The sequence below is a fragment of the Pristiophorus japonicus genome, chromosome 32 (genome assembly GCF_044704955.1).
Source record: "Pristiophorus japonicus isolate sPriJap1 chromosome 32, sPriJap1.hap1, whole genome shotgun sequence".
NCBI classification, from domain to species: Eukaryota; Metazoa; Chordata; class Chondrichthyes; family Pristiophoridae; genus Pristiophorus; species Pristiophorus japonicus.
Genome location: NC_092008.1, coordinates 10437430 through 10455368, shown reverse-complemented (window position 1 = coordinate 10455368; position 17939 = coordinate 10437430). Strand labels below are relative to the sequence as shown.

General features: G+C 55.8%; 1 protein-coding gene across 1 annotated transcript in view; it reads left to right on the top strand.

Annotated features, from left to right (window-relative positions):
* LOC139240570 (membrane-associated guanylate kinase, WW and PDZ domain-containing protein 1-like) overlaps positions 1-17939 on the top strand; it is a 117917-nt gene that overhangs the window by 35962 nt on the left and 64016 nt on the right. Inside the window, exons 8-9 of the mRNA XM_070869115.1 lie at positions 70-249; positions 13948-14391. Coding sequence (XP_070725216.1) covers positions 70-249; positions 13948-14391 — 624 coding nt within the window. The remainder of the gene's footprint in view (positions 1-69; positions 250-13947; positions 14392-17939) is intronic.

Here is a 17939-nt window from a genome sequence, read left to right as displayed (position 1 = left end):
CTCCCCTCTCTCTCCCTCCCTCCCCCTCTCTCCCTCATTCTCTCTCCCTCCCTCTCCCCCCCCCCACAGAGACCTCGTTGCCTGGCGCCGGGCCCCAGATACTCGGCCGCTTTGTGACCACCACCGTCACCAAGACCAACAACACCTTCGGCTTCACCATCGCCGGCGGCAACCGGCCCAGCGAGCTGCTGCAGGTGGTCAGCGTGGCAACGGGTGGTCCGGCCGATCGGAGCGGGGACCTGGCCATCCGTAAGTGCGGCCCCCTGGGGCTGGATCTTGGGCCTAGCGGATTCCGGGCCGGGGCTGGGCGGGGGGGTGGTATTGTTCGCGCCTCAGTCATCAATATCGGGCCGCTGGGCCCCGAGTGTGGGGCGGGATGCTCAGGGAGGCTTTGCACACCCCTCAGGGCGCTAGGCTGGTGGAGCATGGGAAGATCCCAAGCTAAACAGCCGGCCTCTGAGCGCCCTGAGAGAGGCCTCGGGGGAAAAAGACACCCTGAATAAAAACACCAAAAACATTCCCAATAAATAGCCCGCACCCCACAACATAAATTGCAAATAGAAAAACAATCACATTTACCCAATCACATTAGCGTTTCCGGAGTTCTTCGAGGATGTAATGAGGAGGGTGAATTAGGGGGAACCAGTAGATGTCATGTATTTGGATTTCCAGAAGGCATTCGATAAGGTGCCACAGGAAAGGTTACTGCACAAGGTAAGAGTTCACGGGGTTGGGGGTAACATATTAGCAGAGATAGAGGATTGGCTAACTAACAGAAAACAGAGAGTTGGGATAAGACTATAAGAACATCAGAAATAGGAGCAGGAGTCGGCCATACGGCCCCTCGAGCCTGCTCCGCCATTTAATACGATCATGGCTGATCTGATCATGGACTCAGCTCCACTTCCCTGCCCGCCCCCTTATCCCCTTATCGATTAAGAAACTGTCTATCTCTGTCTTAAATTTATTCAATGTCCCGGCTTCCACAGCTCTCTGAGGCAGCGAATTCCACAGATTTACAACGCTCTGATAAATGGTTCATTCTCTGCTTGGCAAACAGTAACTAGTGGGGTGCCGCAGGGATCAGTGCTGGGACCCCAACTATTTACAATCTATATTAACGACTTGGAAGAAGGGACCGAGTGTAACGTAGCCAAGTTTGCTGACGATACAAAGATGGGTGAGAAAACAAGTTGTGAGGAGGACACAAAAAACCTGCAAAGGGATATACACAGGCTCAGTGAGTGGCCAAAAATCTGGCAGATAATGTGGGAAAGTGTGAGGTTATCCACTATGGTAGAAAAAATAAAAAAGCAAGTTATAATTTAAATAGAGAAAGATTGCAAAGTGCTGCAGTACAGCGGGACCTGGGGGTACTTGTGCATGAAACACAAAAGGATAGTATGCAGGTACAGCAAGTGATCAGGAAGGCCAATGGAATCTTGGCCTTTATTGCAAAGGGGATGGAGCATAAAAGCAGGGAAGTCTTGCTCCAGTTATACAGGGTATTGGTGAGGCCACACCTGGAGTACTGCGTGCAGTTTTGGTTTCCATATTTACGAACGGATATACTTGCTTTGGAGACAGTTCAGAGAAGGTTCACTCGGTTGATTCCGGGAATGAGGGGGTTGACTTATGAGGAAAGGTTGAGGAGGTTGGGCCTCTACTCATTGGAGTTCAGAAGAATGAGAGGTGATCTTATCGAAACGTATAAGATTATGAGGGGGCTTGACAAGGTGGATGCAGAGAGGATGTTTCCACTGATGGGGGAGACTAGAACTAGGGGGCATGGTCTTAGAATAAGGGGCCGCCCATTTAAAACTGAGATGAGGAGGAATTTCTTCTCTCAGAGGGTTGTAAATCTGTGGAATTCGCTGCCTCAGAGAGCTGTGGAAGCCGGGACATTGAATATATTTAAGACAGAGATAGACAGTTTCTTAACTGATAAGGGGATAAGGGGGCGGGCAGGGAAGTGGAGCTGAGTCCATGATCGGATCAGCCATGATCTTATTGAATGGCGGAGCAGGCTTGAGGGGCCGAATGGCCTCCTTCGGTGCTGTAAATTTCTCTGATTCTAAGATGTTTCCACTTGTGGTGGAAACCCCAACTAGGGGACCATCAATATAAAAGAGTCAGTGAGAAACCCAACGGGGAATTCAGGTGAAACCTCCTTACCCAGAGAGCGGTGAGAATGTGGAACTCGCTGCCACAGGGAGGGGTCGAGGCGAATAGTATCGAGGCATTGAAGGGGAGGCTGGATAAACAATTGAGGGAGAAAGGAATGGAAGGAGGTGGTGATGGCGGGGAGATGGAGAGGGGTGGGAGGGGGCTGGTGTGGAGCATAAACCCCGGCACGCAGCCGATGGGCCCAATGGCCTGTTCCTGTGTTGGACGCGCGATGTGAGCGGGTGTTGCAAATGAGAGAACGGTCACAGCACAGGAGGCGGCCATTCGGCCCATCGAGTCTGTGCCGGCTCTCTGCAAGAGCCCCTCAGCCAGTCCCAGACACCCGCCCTTCCCCCGTAGCTCTGCAAAAAGCATTTTCCTTCACTCCCCTCCCCTTTCGAAAGCCACGATTGAGTCTGCCTTCACCACCCTCTCGGGCCGTGCGTTCCAGATCCTAACCACTCGCAGCGCAAAGACGTCGCCTTTGGTTCTCCTACCAATCGCCTTAAATCTGTGTCCTCTGGTTCTCGACCCTTCCACCAATGGGAACAGTTTTGGCCCTGCGCGAAAATTGGCCACCTTGTCTCCCACCCTGCAACGCTTCAAAAGCACCTCACTGGCTGCAAAGCACCTCGGAAAACTATAAATAGCAACATAGAAAGTAGGTGCAGGAGCAGGCCATTCGGCCCTTCGAGCCTGAACCACCATTCAATATGATCATGGCTGATCATTCACCTCAGTACCCCTTTCCTGCTTTCTCTCCATACCCCTTGATCTCTTTAGCCGTAAGGGCCACATCTAACTCCCTTTTGAATATATCTAACGAACTGGCCTCAACAACTCTCTGTGGTAGAGAATTCCACAGGTTCACAATTCTCTGGGTGAAGAAGTTTCTCCTCATCTCGGTCCTAAATGGCCTGCCCCTTCTCCTTAGACTGTGACCCCTGGTTCTGGACTTCTCCAACATCGGGAACATTCTTCCTGCATCTAACCTGTCCAGTCCCGTCAGAATTTTATATGTTTCTATGAGATCCCCTCTCATCCTCTTAAATTCCAGTGAATACAGGCCCAGTCGATCCAGTCTTTCTTCATATGTCAGCCCAGCCATCCCGGGAATCAGTCTGGTGAACCTTTGCTGCACTCCCTCAGTAGCAAGAACGTCCTTCCTCAGATTAGGAGACCAAAACTGAACACAATATTCCAGGTGAGGCCTCACCAAGGCCCTGTACAACTGCAGTAAGACCTCCCTGCTCCTATACTCAAATCCTCTCGCTATGAAGGCCAACATACCATTTGCCTTCTTCACCGCCTGCTGTACCTGCATGGCCAACTTTCAATGACTGATGTACCATGACACCCAGGTCTCGTTGCACCTCCCCTTTTCCGAATGCAAGTTTTTTCATTCTTTTTCATTACTTACCCACAAACAACCACGATCTTTCGTCGTAATGTTGCAGTGCAGCCTCCAACCCAATAAGCTATCCAGCGCAATTGCGTGTTAACGTGACCATACTCGAGCACGCACTGCCCACAGCACTTTCCCTCGAGCACTGAGCGTGCTCCCTTCTGCCACAACCGTCCAGCGGGGTTCTGACGATCCAGGTCCCGAACGTCACGTTAATGGAGTGCAAGATGCCCGTGCGCGAGTTCGTTTAGCGCGGGGTGGCCGTTGCACACCGGGGGCCTAGCCGAGCAAGGGCTTGGTCCCGTGGCAAGGGCGTCCAAGACGACTGGAGACCAGGCTCGGCTGGATGGGCCTCGTTGCCCACGGCAAGGTGTTGGCCACAAGCTCGGTGCTTGGTGGTAGGTGGCCCGAGGCTTGGAGGCAGGCGTTGGCAGGGTCAGTGGCCCGAGGGAGCTCCGTGTGGGAGGTCAGTAGGGAGTGGGAGAGTCACAGCCGTGATGCTCACCAGTTAGAAGAGGCCCGGTCACCACTGGGGGAAGTCGGCCTGTCGCTGGGGGTTGTAGGCCCGATCTCGCTGGGGGGATGTCGGCCTGTCGCTGGGGGTTGTAGGCCCGATCCCGCTGGGGGGATGTCGGCCTGTCGCTGGGGGTTGTAGGCCTGATCTCGCTGGGGGGATGTCGGCCTGTCGCTGGGGGTTGTAGGCCCGATCCCGCTGGGGGGAAGTCGGCCTGTCGCTGGGGGTTGTAGGCCCGATCCCTCTGGGGGGATGTCGCCTGTCGCTGGGGGTTGTAGGCCCGATCCCGCTGGGAGGATGTCGGCCTGTCGCTGGGGGTTGTAGGCCCGATCCCGCTGGGAGGATGTCGGCCTGTCGCTGGGGGTTGTAGGCCCGATCCCGCTGGGGGGAAGTCGGCCTGTCACTGGGGGTTGTAGGCCCGATCCCGCTGGGAGGATGTCGCCTGTCGCTGGGGGTTGTAGGCCCGATCCCGCTGGGAGGAAGTCGGCCTGTCGCTGGGGGTTGTAGGCCCGATCCCGCTGGGAGGATGTCGCTGGGGGTTGTAGGCCCGATCCCGCTGGGAGGATGTCGGCCTGTCGCTGGGGGTTGTAGGCCCGATCCCGCTGGGAGGATGTCGCTGGGGGTTGTAGGCCCGATCCCGCTGGGAGGATGTCGGCCTGTCGCTGGGGGTTGTAGGCCCGATCCCGCTGGGGGGAAGTCGGCCTGTCGCTGGGGGTTGTAGGCCCGATCCCTCTGGGGGGATGTCGCCTGTCGCTGGGGGTTGTAGGCCCGATCCCGCTGGGGGGAAGTCGGCCTGTCGCTGGGGGTTGTAGGCCCGATCCCGCTGGGGGGAAGTCGGCCTGTCGCTGGGGGGTGTAGGCCCGATCCCGCTGGGGGGAAGTCGGCCTGTCGCTGGGGGTTGTAGGCCCGATCCCGCTGGGAGGATGTCGGCCTGTCGCTAGGGAGATGTAGGCCCGATCCCGCTGGGAGGATGTCGCCTGTCGCTGGGGGTTGTAGGCCCGATCCCGCTGGGAGGATGTCGGCCTGTCGCTGGGGGTTGTAGGCCCGATCCCGCTGGGAGGATGTCGCCTGTCGCTGGGGAGATGTAGGCCCGATCCCGCTGGGAGGATGTCGGCCTGTCGCTGGGGGTTGTAGGCCCGATCCCGCTGGGGGGAAGTCAGCCTGTCGCTGGGGGTTGTAGGCCCGATCCCGCTGGGAGGATGTCGGCCTGTCGCTGGGGGTTGTAGGCCCGATCCCGCTGGGAGGGAAGTCAGCCTGTCGCTGGGGGTTGTAGGCCCGATCCCGCTGGGGGGAAGTCGGCCTGTCGCTGGGGGTTGTAGGCCCGATCCCGCTGGGAGGATGTCGCTGGGGGTTGTAGGCCCGATCCCGCTGGGAGGATGTCGGCCTGTCGCTGGGGGTTGTAGGCCCGATCCCGCTGGGGGGAAGTCGGCCTGTCGCTGGGGGTTGTAGGCCCGATCCCGCTGGGGGGAAGTCGGCCTGTCGCTGGGGGTTGTAGGCCCGATCCCGCTGGGAGGATGTCGCCTGTCGCTGGGGGTTGTAGGCCCGATCCCGCTGGGAGGATGTCGGCCTGTCGCTGGGGGTTGTAGGCCCGATCCCGCTGGGAGGATGTCGGCCTGTCGCTGGGGGTTGTAGGCCCGATCCCGCTGGGAGGATGTCGGCCTGTCGCTGGGGGTTGTAGGCCCGATCCCGCTGGGAGGATGTCGGCCTGTCGCTGGGGGTTGTAGGCCCGATCCCGCTGGGGGGATGTCGGCCTGTCGCTGGGGGTTGTAGGCCTGATCCCGCTGGGAGGATGTCGGCCTGTCGCTGGGGGGTGTAGGCCCGATCCCGCTGGGAGGATGTCGGCCTGTCGCTGGGGGTTGTAGGCCCGATCCCGCTGGGAGGATGTCGGCCTGTCGCTGGGGGTTGTAGGCCCGATCCCGCTGGGAGGATGTCGGCCTGTCGCTGGGGGTTGTAGGCCCGATCCCGCTGGGAGGATGTCGGCCTGTCGCTGGGGGTTGTAGGCCCGATCCCGCTGGGAGGATGTCGGCCTGTCGCTGGGGGTTGTAGGCCCGATCCCGCTGGGGGGATGTCGGCCTGTCGCTGGGGGTTGTAGGCCTGATCCCGCTGGGAGGATGTCGGCCTGTCGCTGGGGGGTGTAGGCCCGATCCCGCTGGGGGGATGTCGGCCTGTCGCTAGGGAGATGTAGGCCCGATCCCGTTGCTCGTCAAATTCTGGCTGCACTTCAGTCCCACACTCCTGATCTGTGGGCACCCTGTGCGGAGGGGAGCGGGCAGGTCCGTGGGGCCTCCTCGAGGGACTGCTCCTGGGCCTGGCCAAGGGGGGCCATCAGCCGGTCCGGGCAGCGGGCGGTCGAGGGGGTCGTTCAGCCCGACTGCCTGCCTCTCTTCCGCGGTTACATCCGAGCCAGGGTGTCCCTGGAGATGGAGCAGGCGGTGTCCACCGGTACGCTCGCGGCCTTCCGCGAGAGGTGGGCGCCGGAGGGACTGGAGTGCATCATCACCCCCCCCCCCCCCCGGGAACACATTTTAATTTGAAGCACAATATTTAAAGTTTAATTTGTCTATGTTTGTCGCTTTTAGTGCTGGGGGCATTTGTATAACTTGTGTTTTTGGTGCCCTCAATAAAAAACAAGGGGGCAGTTGAAAAGTCTTTGGAGTGTGCCCCCCCTTTAATCAGGGGGTACTTGATTAATGTTTACAACAAAAATAGTTGTAGGCCCGTCGCTGGAGGGGTGCCTCTCTGCATTATTTGCAATGAGCTAATATCTGTTATTCTTTGGCAATGCCTCGAAGCGAGGATGACTTGCTTCCACGCCAAAAAGGGATGAGTTCACAGGTGTTTCAATGAAGGACCTAATATTCCGGATCCCGAACTACATCCTGAAGGGTGGGAGATGCCTGTGGGTGGATTTTTTTAACGTGGGGTGACCGTTGCACACCAGCCACCACACGGGGCTTGACAGAGCGAGGTCTGGGTCCAGGGGCAAGGGTCAACCAGGACGACTGGAGACCAGCTCTGCTGCACGGACCCAGTGCGCCCACATATCGCACACAGTGTGGGCTGGGCCCCGTGCTGTCCCTGGGCCCCGAACTCTCGCCTCTCCTGGGCCCCGAACTCTCGCCGCTCCATCGCCTCGAACTCTCGCCTCTCCTGGGCCCTGAACTCTCGCCTCTCCTGGGCCCCGAACTCTCGCCTCTCCTGGGCCCCGAACTCTCGCCTCTCCTGGGCGCCGAACTCTCGCCTCTCCTGGGCCCCGAACTCTCGCCTCTCCTGGGCCCCGAACTCTCGCCTCTCCTGGGCCCCGAACTCTCGCCTCTCCTGGGCCCCGAACTCTCGCCTCTCCTGGGCCCCGAACTCTCGCCTCTCCTGGGCCCCGAACTCTCGCCTCTCCTGGGCCCCGAACTCTCGCCTCTCCTGGGCCCCGAACTCTCGCCTCTCCTGGGCCCCGAACTCTCGCCTCTCCTGGGCCCCGAACTCTCGCCTCTCCTGGGCTCCGAACTCTCGCCTCTCCTGGGCCCCGAACTCTCGCCTCTCCTGGGCCCCGAACTCTCGCCTCTCCTGGGCCCCGAACTCTCGCCTCTCCTGGGCCCCGAACTCTCGCCTCTCCTGGGCCCCGAACTCTCGCCTCTCCTGGGCCCCGAACTCTCGCCTCTCCTGGGCCCCGAAGTCTCGCCTCTCCTGGGCCCCGAACTCTCGCCTCTCCTGGGCCCCGAACTCTCGCCTCTCCTGGGCCCCGAACTCTCGCCTCTCCTGGGCCCCGAACTCTCGCCTCTCCTGGGCCCCGAACTCTCGCCTCTCCTGGGCCCCGAACTCTCGCCTCTCCTGGGCCCCGAACTCTCGCCTCTCCTGGGCCCCGAACTCTCGCCTCTCCTGGGCCCCGAACTCTCGCCTCTCCTGGGCCCCGAACTCTCGCCTCTCCTGGGCCCCGAACTCTCGCCTCTCCTGGGCCCCGAACTCTCGCCTCTCCTGGGCCCCGAACTCTCGCCTCTCCTTGGCCCCGAACTCTCGCCGCTCCTTCACCTCGAACTCTCGCCTCTCCTGGGCCCCGAACTCTCGCCTCTCCTGGGCCCCGAGCTCTCGCCTCTCCTTGGCCCCGAACTCTCGCCACTCCTTGGCCTCGAACTCTCGCCTCTCCTGGGCCCCGAATTCTCGCCTCTCCTGGGCCCCGAACTCTCGCCTCTCCTGGGCCCCGAACTCTCGCCGCTCCATCGCCTCGAACTCTCACCTCTCCTGGGCCCCGAACTCTCGCCTCTCCTGGGCCCCGAATTCTCGCCTCTCCTGGGCCCCGAACTCTCGCCTCTCCTGGGCCCCGAACTCTCGCCGCTCCATCGCCTCGAACTCTCACCTCTCCTGGGCCCCGAACTCTCGCCGCTCCTTCGCCTCGAACTCTCGCCTCTCCTGGGCCCCGAACTCTCGCCTCTCCTGGGCCTCGAACTCTCACCTCTCCTGGGCCCCGAACTCTCGCCTCTCCTGGGCCCCGAACTCTCTCCGCTCCTTCGCCCCGACTTTGCCGTTCCTGCCCATGCTCCAGTCAGCAATCTATAATAGCTCTCCAGTAAAATACATAGTGGCACTCACTGGGGAACTCATGGCGCTCACTGAACCACACACTGGTATCTTCAGACATTCTAGGCGAGCCCAGTAATGTGCCTTATTCAAAACCCAGGGAAACCGCCGTAGTGATAAGTACATCGCCTGTCTGCTGGGCCTCGGAGTTAATAAGCTGATAAGCCCAGTTATAACAAACAAACCGATGATTTATCTCGTAGCTCACAGGAAAAAAGTTTCCTCCAATATGACCTTTAACACTTGAACTCTGCCTATTTAATAAAAAATACTAAAAACAGATGAACGCCCTTGCTGCATTATCATAGAAACATAGAAAGTAGGTGCAGGAGTAGGCCATTCGGCCCTTCGATCTGCATCACCATTCAATAAGATCATGGCTGATCATTCCCTCAGTACCCCTTTCCTGCTTTCTCTCCATACCCCTTGATCCCTTTAGCCGTAAGGGCCACATCTAACTCCCTTTTGAATATATCCAATGAACTGGCCTCAACAACTTTCTGTGGCAGAGAATTCCACAGGTTCACAATTCTCTGAGTGAAGAAGTTTCTCCTCATCTCGGTCCTAAATGGCTTACCCCTTATCCTTAGACTGTGACCCCTGGTTCTGGACTTCCCCAACATCGGGAACATTCTTCCTGCATCTAACCTGTCCAATCCTGTCAGAATTTTATATGTTTCTATGAGATCCTCTCTCATTCTTCTAAACTCCAGTGAAGATAAGCCTAGTCGATCCAGTCTTTCTTCATATGTCAGTCCTGCCATCCCGGGAATCAGTCTGGTGAACCTTCGCTGCACTCCCTCAATAGCAAGAACGTCCTTCCTCAGATTTGGAGACCAAAACTGAACACAATATTCAAGATGTGGCCTCACCAAGGCCCTGTACAACTGCAGTAAGACCTCTCTGCTCCTGTACTCAAATCCCCTCGCTATGAAGGCCAACATGCCATTTGCCTTCTTCACCGCCTGCTGTACCTGCATGCCAACTTTCAATGACTGATGTACCATGACACCCAGATCTCGTTGCACCTCCCCTTTTCCTAATCTGTCACCATTTAGATAATATTCTGCCTTCCTGTTTTTGCTCCAAAGTGGATAACCTCACATTTATCCCAAATTATACTGCACCTGCCATGCATTTGCCCACTCACCTAACCTGTCCAAGTCACCCTGCAGCCTCTTAGCATCCTCTTCACAGCTCACACTGCCGCCCAGTTTAGTGTCATCTGCAAACTTGGAGATATTACATTCAATTCCTTCATCTAAATCATGAATGTATATTGTAAATAGCTGGGGTCCCAGCACTGAGCCCTGCGGCACCCCACTAGTCACTGCCTGCCATTCTGAAAAGGACCCGTTTATTCCGACTCTCTGCTTCCTGTCTGCCAACCAGTTTGCTAGTGCTGTTGGGGAGGATTTAAACTAATATGGCAGGGGGATGGGAACCAATGCAGGGAGACAGAGGGAAACAAAAAGGAGACAAAAGCAAAAGACAGAAAGGAGATGAGGAAAAGTGGAGGGCAGAGAAACCCAAGGCAAAGAACAAAAAGGGCCACTGTACAGCAAAATTCTAAAAGGACAAAGGGTGTTAATAAAACAAGCCTGAAGGCTTTGTGTCTTAATGTAAGGAGTATCCGCAATAAGGTGGATGAATTAATTGTGCAAATAGATGTTAACAAATATGATGTGATTGGGATTACGGAGACGTGGCTCCAGGATGATCAGGGCTAGGAACTCAACATTCAGGGGTATTCAACATTCAGGAAGGATAGAATAAAAGGAAAAGGAGGTGGGGTAGCATTGCTGGTTAAAGAGGAGATTAATGCAATAGTTAGGAAAGACATTAGCTTGGATGATGTGGAATCTATATGGGTAGAGCTGCAGAACACCAAAGGGCAAAAAACGTTAGTAGGAGTTGTGTACAGACCTCCAAACAGTAATAGGGATGTTGGGGAGGGCATCAAACAGGAAATTAGGGGTGCATGCAATAAAGGTGTAGCAGTTATAATGGGTGACTTTAATATGCACATAGATTGGGCTAGCCAAACTGGAAGCAATACGGTGGAGGAGGATTTCCTGGAGTGCATAAGGGATGGTTTTCTAGACCAATATGTTGAGGAACCAACTAGGGGGGAGGCCATCTTAGACTGGGTGTTGTTTAATGAGAGAGGATTAATTAGCAATCTCATTGTGCGAGGCCCCTTGGGGAAGAGTGACCATAATATGGTGGAATTCTGCATTAGGATGGAGAATGAAACAGTAATTTCAGAGACCATGGTCCAGAACTTAAAGAAGGGTAACTTTGAAGGTATGAGGCGTGAATTGGCTAGGATAGATTGGCGAATGATACTTAGGGGGTTGACTGTGGATGGGCAATGGCAGACATTTAGAGACCGCATGGATGAATTACAACAATTGTACATTCCTGTCTGGCGTAAAAATAAAAAAGGGAAGGTGGCTCAACCGTGGCTATCTAGGGAAATCAGGGATAGTATTAAAGCCAAGGAAGTGGCATACAAATTGGCCAGAAATAGCAGCGAACCTGGGGACTGGGAGAAATTTAGAACTCAGCAGAGGAGGACAAAGGGTTTGATTAGGGCAGGGAAAATGGAGTACGAGAAGAAGCTTGCAGGGAACATTAAGGCGGATTGCAAAAGTTTCTATAGGTATGTAAAGAGAAAAAGGTTGGTGAAGACAAACGTAGGTCCCCTGCAGTCAGAATCAGGGGAAGTCATAACGGGGAACAAAGAAATGGCAGACCAATTGAACAAGTACTTTGGTTCGGTATTCACTAAGGAGGATACAAACAACCTTCCGGATATAAAAGGGGTCAGAGGGTCTAGTAAGGAGGGGGAACTGAGGGAAATCTTTATTAGTCGGGAAATTGTGTTGGGGAAATTGATGGGATTGAAGGCCGATAAATCCCCAGGGCCTGATGGACTGCATCCTAGAGTACTTAAGGAGGTGGCCTTGGAAATAGCGGATGCATTGACAGTCATTTTCCAACATTCCATTGACTCTGGATCAGTTCCTATGGAGTGGAGGGTAGCCAATGTAACCCCACTTTTTAAAAAAGGAGGGAGAGAGAAAACAGGGAATTATAGACCGGTCAGCCTGACCTCAGTCGTGGGTAAAATGATGGAATCAATTATTAAGGATGTCATAGCAGTGCATCTGGAAAATGGTGACATGATAGGTCCAAGTCAGCATGGATTTGTGAAAGGGAAATCATGCTTGACAAATCTTCTGGAATTTTTTGAGGATGTTTCCAGTAAAGTGGACAAAGGAGAACCAGTTGATGTGGTATATTTGGACTTTCAGAAGGCTTTCGACAAGGTCCCACACAAGAGATTAATGTGCAAAGTTAAAGCACATGGGATTGGGGGTAGTGTGCTGACGTGGATTGAGAACTGGTTGTCAGACAGGAAGCAAAGAGTAGGAGTAAACGGGTACTTTTCAGAATGGCAGGCAGTGACTAGTGGAGTGCCGCAAGGTTCTGTGCTGGGGCCCCAGCTGTTTACATTGTACATTAATGATTTAGACGAGGGGATTAAATGCAGTATCTCCAAATTTGCGGATGATACTAAGTTGGGTGGCAGTGTGAGCTGCGAGGAGGATGCTATTAGGCTGCAGAGTGACTTGGATAGGTTAGGTGAGTGGGCAAATGCATGGCAGATGAAGTATAATGTGGATAAATGTGAGGTTATCCACTTTGGTGGTAAAAACAGAGAGACAGACTATTATCTGAATGGTGACAGATTAGGAAAAGGGAAGGTGCAACGAGACCTGGGTGTCATGGTACATCAGTCATTGAAGGTTAGCATGCAGGTACAGCAGGCGGTTAAGAAAGCAAATGGCATGTTGGCCTTCATAGCGAGGGGATTTGAATACAGGGGCAGGGAGGTGTTGCTACAGTTGTACAGGGCCTTGGTGAGGCCACACCTGGAGTATTGTGTACAGTTTTGGTCTCCTAACTTGAGGAAGGACATTCTTGCTATTGAGGGAGTGCAGCGAAGGTTCACCAGACTGATTCCCGGGATGGCGGGACTGACCTATCAAGAAAGATTGGATCAACTGGGCTTGTATTCACTGGAGTTCAGAAGAATGAGAGGGGACCTCATAGAAACGTTTAAAATTCTGACGGGTTTAGACAGGTTAGATGCAGAAAGAATGTTCCCAATGTTGGGGAAGTCCAGAACCAGGGGTCACAGTCTGAGGATAAGGGGTAAGCCATTTAGGACCGAGATGAGGAGAAATTTCTTCACCCAGAGAGTGGTGAACCTGTGGAATTCTCTACCACAGAAAGTAGTTGAGGCCAATTCACTAAATATATTCAAAAGGGAGTTAGATGAAGTCCTTACTACTCGGGGGATCAAGGGTTATGGCGAGAAAGCAGGAAGGGGGTACTGAAGTTTCATGTTCAGCCATGAACTCATTGAATGGCGGTGCAGGCTAGAAGGGCTGAATGGCCCGCTCCTGCACCTATTTTCTATGTCTATGTTTCTATGTTTCTCTATCCACGTCAGTACATTACCCCCAATACCATGTGCTTTGATTTTGCACACCAATCTCTTGTGTGGGACCTTGTCAAAAGCCTTTTAAAAGTCTAAATACACCACATCCACTGGTTCTCCCTTGTCCACTCTACTAGTTACATCCTCAAAAAATTCCAGAAGATTTGTCAAGCATGATTTCCCTTTCATAAATCCATGCTGACTTGGACCGATCCTGTCACTGCTTTCCAAATGTGCTGCTATTTCATCTTTAATAATTGATCCCAACATTTTCCCCACTACTGATGTCAGGCTAACCGGTCTATAATTACCCGTTTTCTCTCTCCCTCCTTTTTTAAAAAGTGGTGTTACATTAGCTACCCTCCAGTCCATAGGAACTGATCCAGAGTCGATAGACTGTTGGAAAATGATCACCAATGCATCCAGTATTTCTAGGGCCACTTCCTTAAGTACTCTGGGATGCAGACTATCAGGCCCCGGGGATTTATCGGCCTTCAATCCCATCAATTTCCCGCCTAATAAGGATTTCCTTCAGTTCCTCCTTCTCACTAGACCCTCGGTCCCATAGTATTTCCAGAAGGTTATTTGTGTCTTCCTTCGTGAAGACAGAACCAAAGTATTTGTTCAACTGGTCCGCAATTTCTTTGTTCCCCGTGATAAATCCATTGCCACAGTACGATCCTTGCCTTTTGGTTGGTGGAAGGAAGCGTGTGCCCATCGAGTTGTCCTGCGCGGGGGGGGTTGGGACACTGACCGGCTGACTCTGTTCTCTCTTGGCCGCAGATGACGTGGTGGTGGCAATCGACGGAGCCTCGGTGCTGGGGTACATGCATAGCGAGGTGGTGCGCCTGTTCCAGGCGGTGCCCGAGGGAGCCAGTGCCGAGCTGGGCCTGCGGCGGGGCTACCCAGCCCTCTACACCGTGGAGCCCCGCATGCTGCGCGAGGCCAGCGCCCGAGCGGCGCCCCCCGCCCCTGCCGTGGCCCTAGTCCCCGTGCCCGTCATGCAGAGCCCCGGGGGGCCGGGCTTCGAGGTGGCCAGGGGGACGGGCGGGCTGGCCCGGGTCACCCGCGTCACCGACCCACGCCGCTGCCCGGCGCTGGCCGAGGGCGACCTCATCGCCAAGGTCAACGGGCAGCGGGTCAGGGCGCTGAGCGACCGGCAGCTGCAGGAGGTCCTCAGGACCCACACCCGGGCGGGCGACGTCATCCTCCTGGTCCACAGGGCAGGTGAGTTTGGACCCCGGTTACCAAAACGCGCCTATTCCCACCTCCGTAACATCGCCCGCGACTCCGCCCCCGCCTCTGTCTCCGCTGCAGAAACCCTCATCCCTGCCTCCGCCCCCTCCAGACTTGACCATTCCAACGCTCTCCTGGCCGGACTCCCACATTCTACCCGACGTAAACTCGAGGCGATCCAAAACTCGGCTGTCCCCGGTGTCCTAACTCGCACCGAGTCCCGCTCACCCATCACCCCCTGTGCTCACTTACCCGTGTCCTAACTCGCACCCAGTCCCGCTCACCCATCACCCCCTGTGCTCGCTGCCCCGTGTCGTAACTCGCACCGAGTCCCACTCACCCATCACCCCCTGTGCTCGCTGCCCCGTGTCCTAACTCGCACCGAGTCCCGCTCAACCATTACCCCCCGTGCTCACTGCCCCGTGACCTAACTTGCACCGAGTCCCGCTCACCCATCACCCCCTGTGCTCACTGCCCCGTGTCCTAACTCACACCGAGTCCCACTCACCCATCACCCCCTGTGCTCACTGCCCCGTGTCCTAACTCGCACCGTGTCCCACTCACCCATCACCCCCTGTGCTCACTGACCCCATGTCCTAACTCGCACCGAGTCCCACTCACCCATCACCCCCTGTGCTCACTGCCCCGTGTCCTAACTCGCACCCAGTCCCACTCACCCATCACCCCCTGTGCTCACTGCCCCGTGTCCTAACTTGCACCGAGTCCCGCTCACCCATCATCCCCTGTGCTCACTGCCCCGTGTCCTAACTCACACCGAGTCCCACTCACCCATCACCCCCTGTGCTCGCTGCCCCGTGTCCTAACTCGCACCGAGTCCCGCTCAACCATTACCCCCCGTGCTCACTGCCCCGTGACCTAACTTGCACCGAGTCCCGCTCACCCATCACCCCCTGTGCTCACTGCCCCGTGTCCTAACTCACACCGAGTCCCACTCACCCATCACCCCCTATGCTCACTGTCCCCCGTGTCCTAACTCGCACCGATTCCCACTCACCCATCACCCCCTGTGCTCACTGCCCCGTGTCCTAACTCGCACCGTGTCCCACTCACCCATCACCCCCTGTGCTCACTGACCCCGTGTCCTAACTCGCACCCAGTCCCACTCACCCATCACCCCCTGTGCTCACTGCCCCGTGTCCTAACTTGCACCGAGTCCCGCTCACCCATCATCCCCTGTGCTCACTGCCCCGTGTCCTAACTCGCACCGAGTCCCGCTCACCCATCACCCCCTGTGCTCACTGCCCCGTGTCCTAACTCGCACCGAGTCCCACTCACCCATCACCCCCTGTGCTCACTGCCCCGTGTCCTAACTCGCACCCAGTCCCGCTCACCCATCACCCCCTGTGCTCACTGCCCCGTGTCCTAACTCACACCGAGTCCCACTCACCCATCACCCCCTGTGCTCACTGCCCCGTGTCCTAACTCGCACCGAGTCCCACTCACCCATCACCCCCTGTGCTCACTGACCCGTGTCCTAACTCACACCGAGTCCCACTCACCCATCACCCCCTGTGCTCACTGCCCCGTGTCCTAACTCGCACCGAGTCCCACTCACCCATCACCTCCTGTGCTCACTGCCCCGTGTCCTAACTCGCACCGAGTCCCACTCACCCATCACCCCCTGTGCTCGCTGCCCCGTGTCCTAACTCACACCCAGTCCCTCTCACCCATCACCCCCTGTGCTCACTGCCCTGTGTCCTAACTCACACCGAGTCCCACTCACCCATCACCCCCTGTGCTCACTGACCTACATTGGCTCCCGGTTAAGCAACGCCTCGATTTCAAAATTCTCATCCTGATTTACAAATCCCTCCTCGCCCCTCCCTACCTCTGTAACCCCCTCCAGCCCCTACACCCCTCCCTATCCCTGTAACCCCCTCCAGCCCCTACACGCCTCCCTACCTCTGTAACCTCCTCCAGCCCCTACACGCCTCCCTATCTCTGTAACCCCCTCCAGCCCCACAACCCCCCGAGATGTCTGCGCTCCTCTAATTCTGCCCTCCTGACCATCCCTGATTATAATTGCTCCACCATCGGTGGCCGTGCCTTCTGTTGCCTGGGCCCCAAGCTCTGGAACTCCCTCCCTAAACCTCTCCGCCTCTCTCTCCTCCTTCAAGACGCTCCTTAAAACCGACCTCTGACCCAGCTTTTGGTCACCTGCGCTAATTTCTATTTATGCGGCTCGGTGTTAAATTTGTTATCGGACAGTACTCCTGTGAGGCGCCTTGGGACGTTTCACTGTGTTAAAGGCGCTCTATAATTACAGGTTGTTGTTGTCTGGTCATTCTCTCGGGTGAGGGAGGGGGTGGTGAGTGAGGAGGGGCCGGACGGAGGTGAGTGCTCCCATCCATCCCGAGCTAGACCCTCCCCATTCCCCAAACATGGCTTACTCTTAAACCCATCGTGCCTTACAAAGCGGAAGATCCCAGCCTCCGAATTTGAGGCCTTCCCCCATACGATACTCCATCATGTCAAGTGCACAATGCCCGGAGGTCAGGTTCCTCCTCTCCTCCGTCCCTCGCATTCCCAGGTGTGTATCTCTCCCATTCCCAGGTGTGTATCTCTCCCATTCCCAGGTGTGTATCTCCCATTCCCAGGTGTGTATCTCTCCCATTCCCAGGTGTGTATCTCTCCCATTCCCAGGTATGTATCTCTCCCATTCCCAGGTGTGTATCTCCCATTCCCAGGTGTGTGTCTCTCCCATTCCCAGGTGTGTCTCTCTCCCATTCCCAGGTATGTATCTCTCCCATTCCCAGGTGTGTATCTCCCATTCCCAGGTGTGTATCTCTCCCATTCCCAGGAGTGTATCTCCCATTCCCAATTGTGTATCTCCCATTCCCAGGTGTGTATCTCTTCCATTCCCAGGTGTGTATCTCTTCCATTCCCAGGTGTGTATCTCTCCCATTCCCAGGTGTGAATCTTCCATTCCCAGGTATGTGTGTCTCCAATTCCCAGGTATATGTCTCTCCAATTCCCAGGTGTGTGTCTCCCATTCCCATGTGTGTATCTGTCCCATTCCCAGGTGTGTGTCTCTCCAATTCCCAGGTGTGTGTCTCTCCCATTCCCATGTGTGTATCTGTCCCATTCCCAGGTGTGTTTCTCCCATTCCCAGGTGTGTATCTCTTCCATTCCCAGGTATGTATCCCTCCCATTCCCAGGTGTGTATCTCCCATTCCCAGGTGAGTCTCTCCCATTCCCAGGTGTGTCTCTCCCACTCCAAGGTGTGTCTCTCCCACTCCAAGGTGTGTCTCTCCCATTCCCAGGTGTGTATCTCTCCCATTCCCAGGTGTGTGTCTTCCATTCCCACGTGCGTATCTCTCCAATACCCAGTGTGTATCTCCCATTCCCAGATGTATGTCTCCCATTCCCAGGTATGTGTCTCCCATTCCCAGGTATGTGTCTCCCATTCCCAGGTGTGTCTCTCTCCCATTCCCAGGTGTGTCTCCCATTCCCAGGTGTGTCTCTCTCCCATTCCCATGTGTGTCCCTCCCATTCCCAGGTGTGTCCCCCCAGGTGTG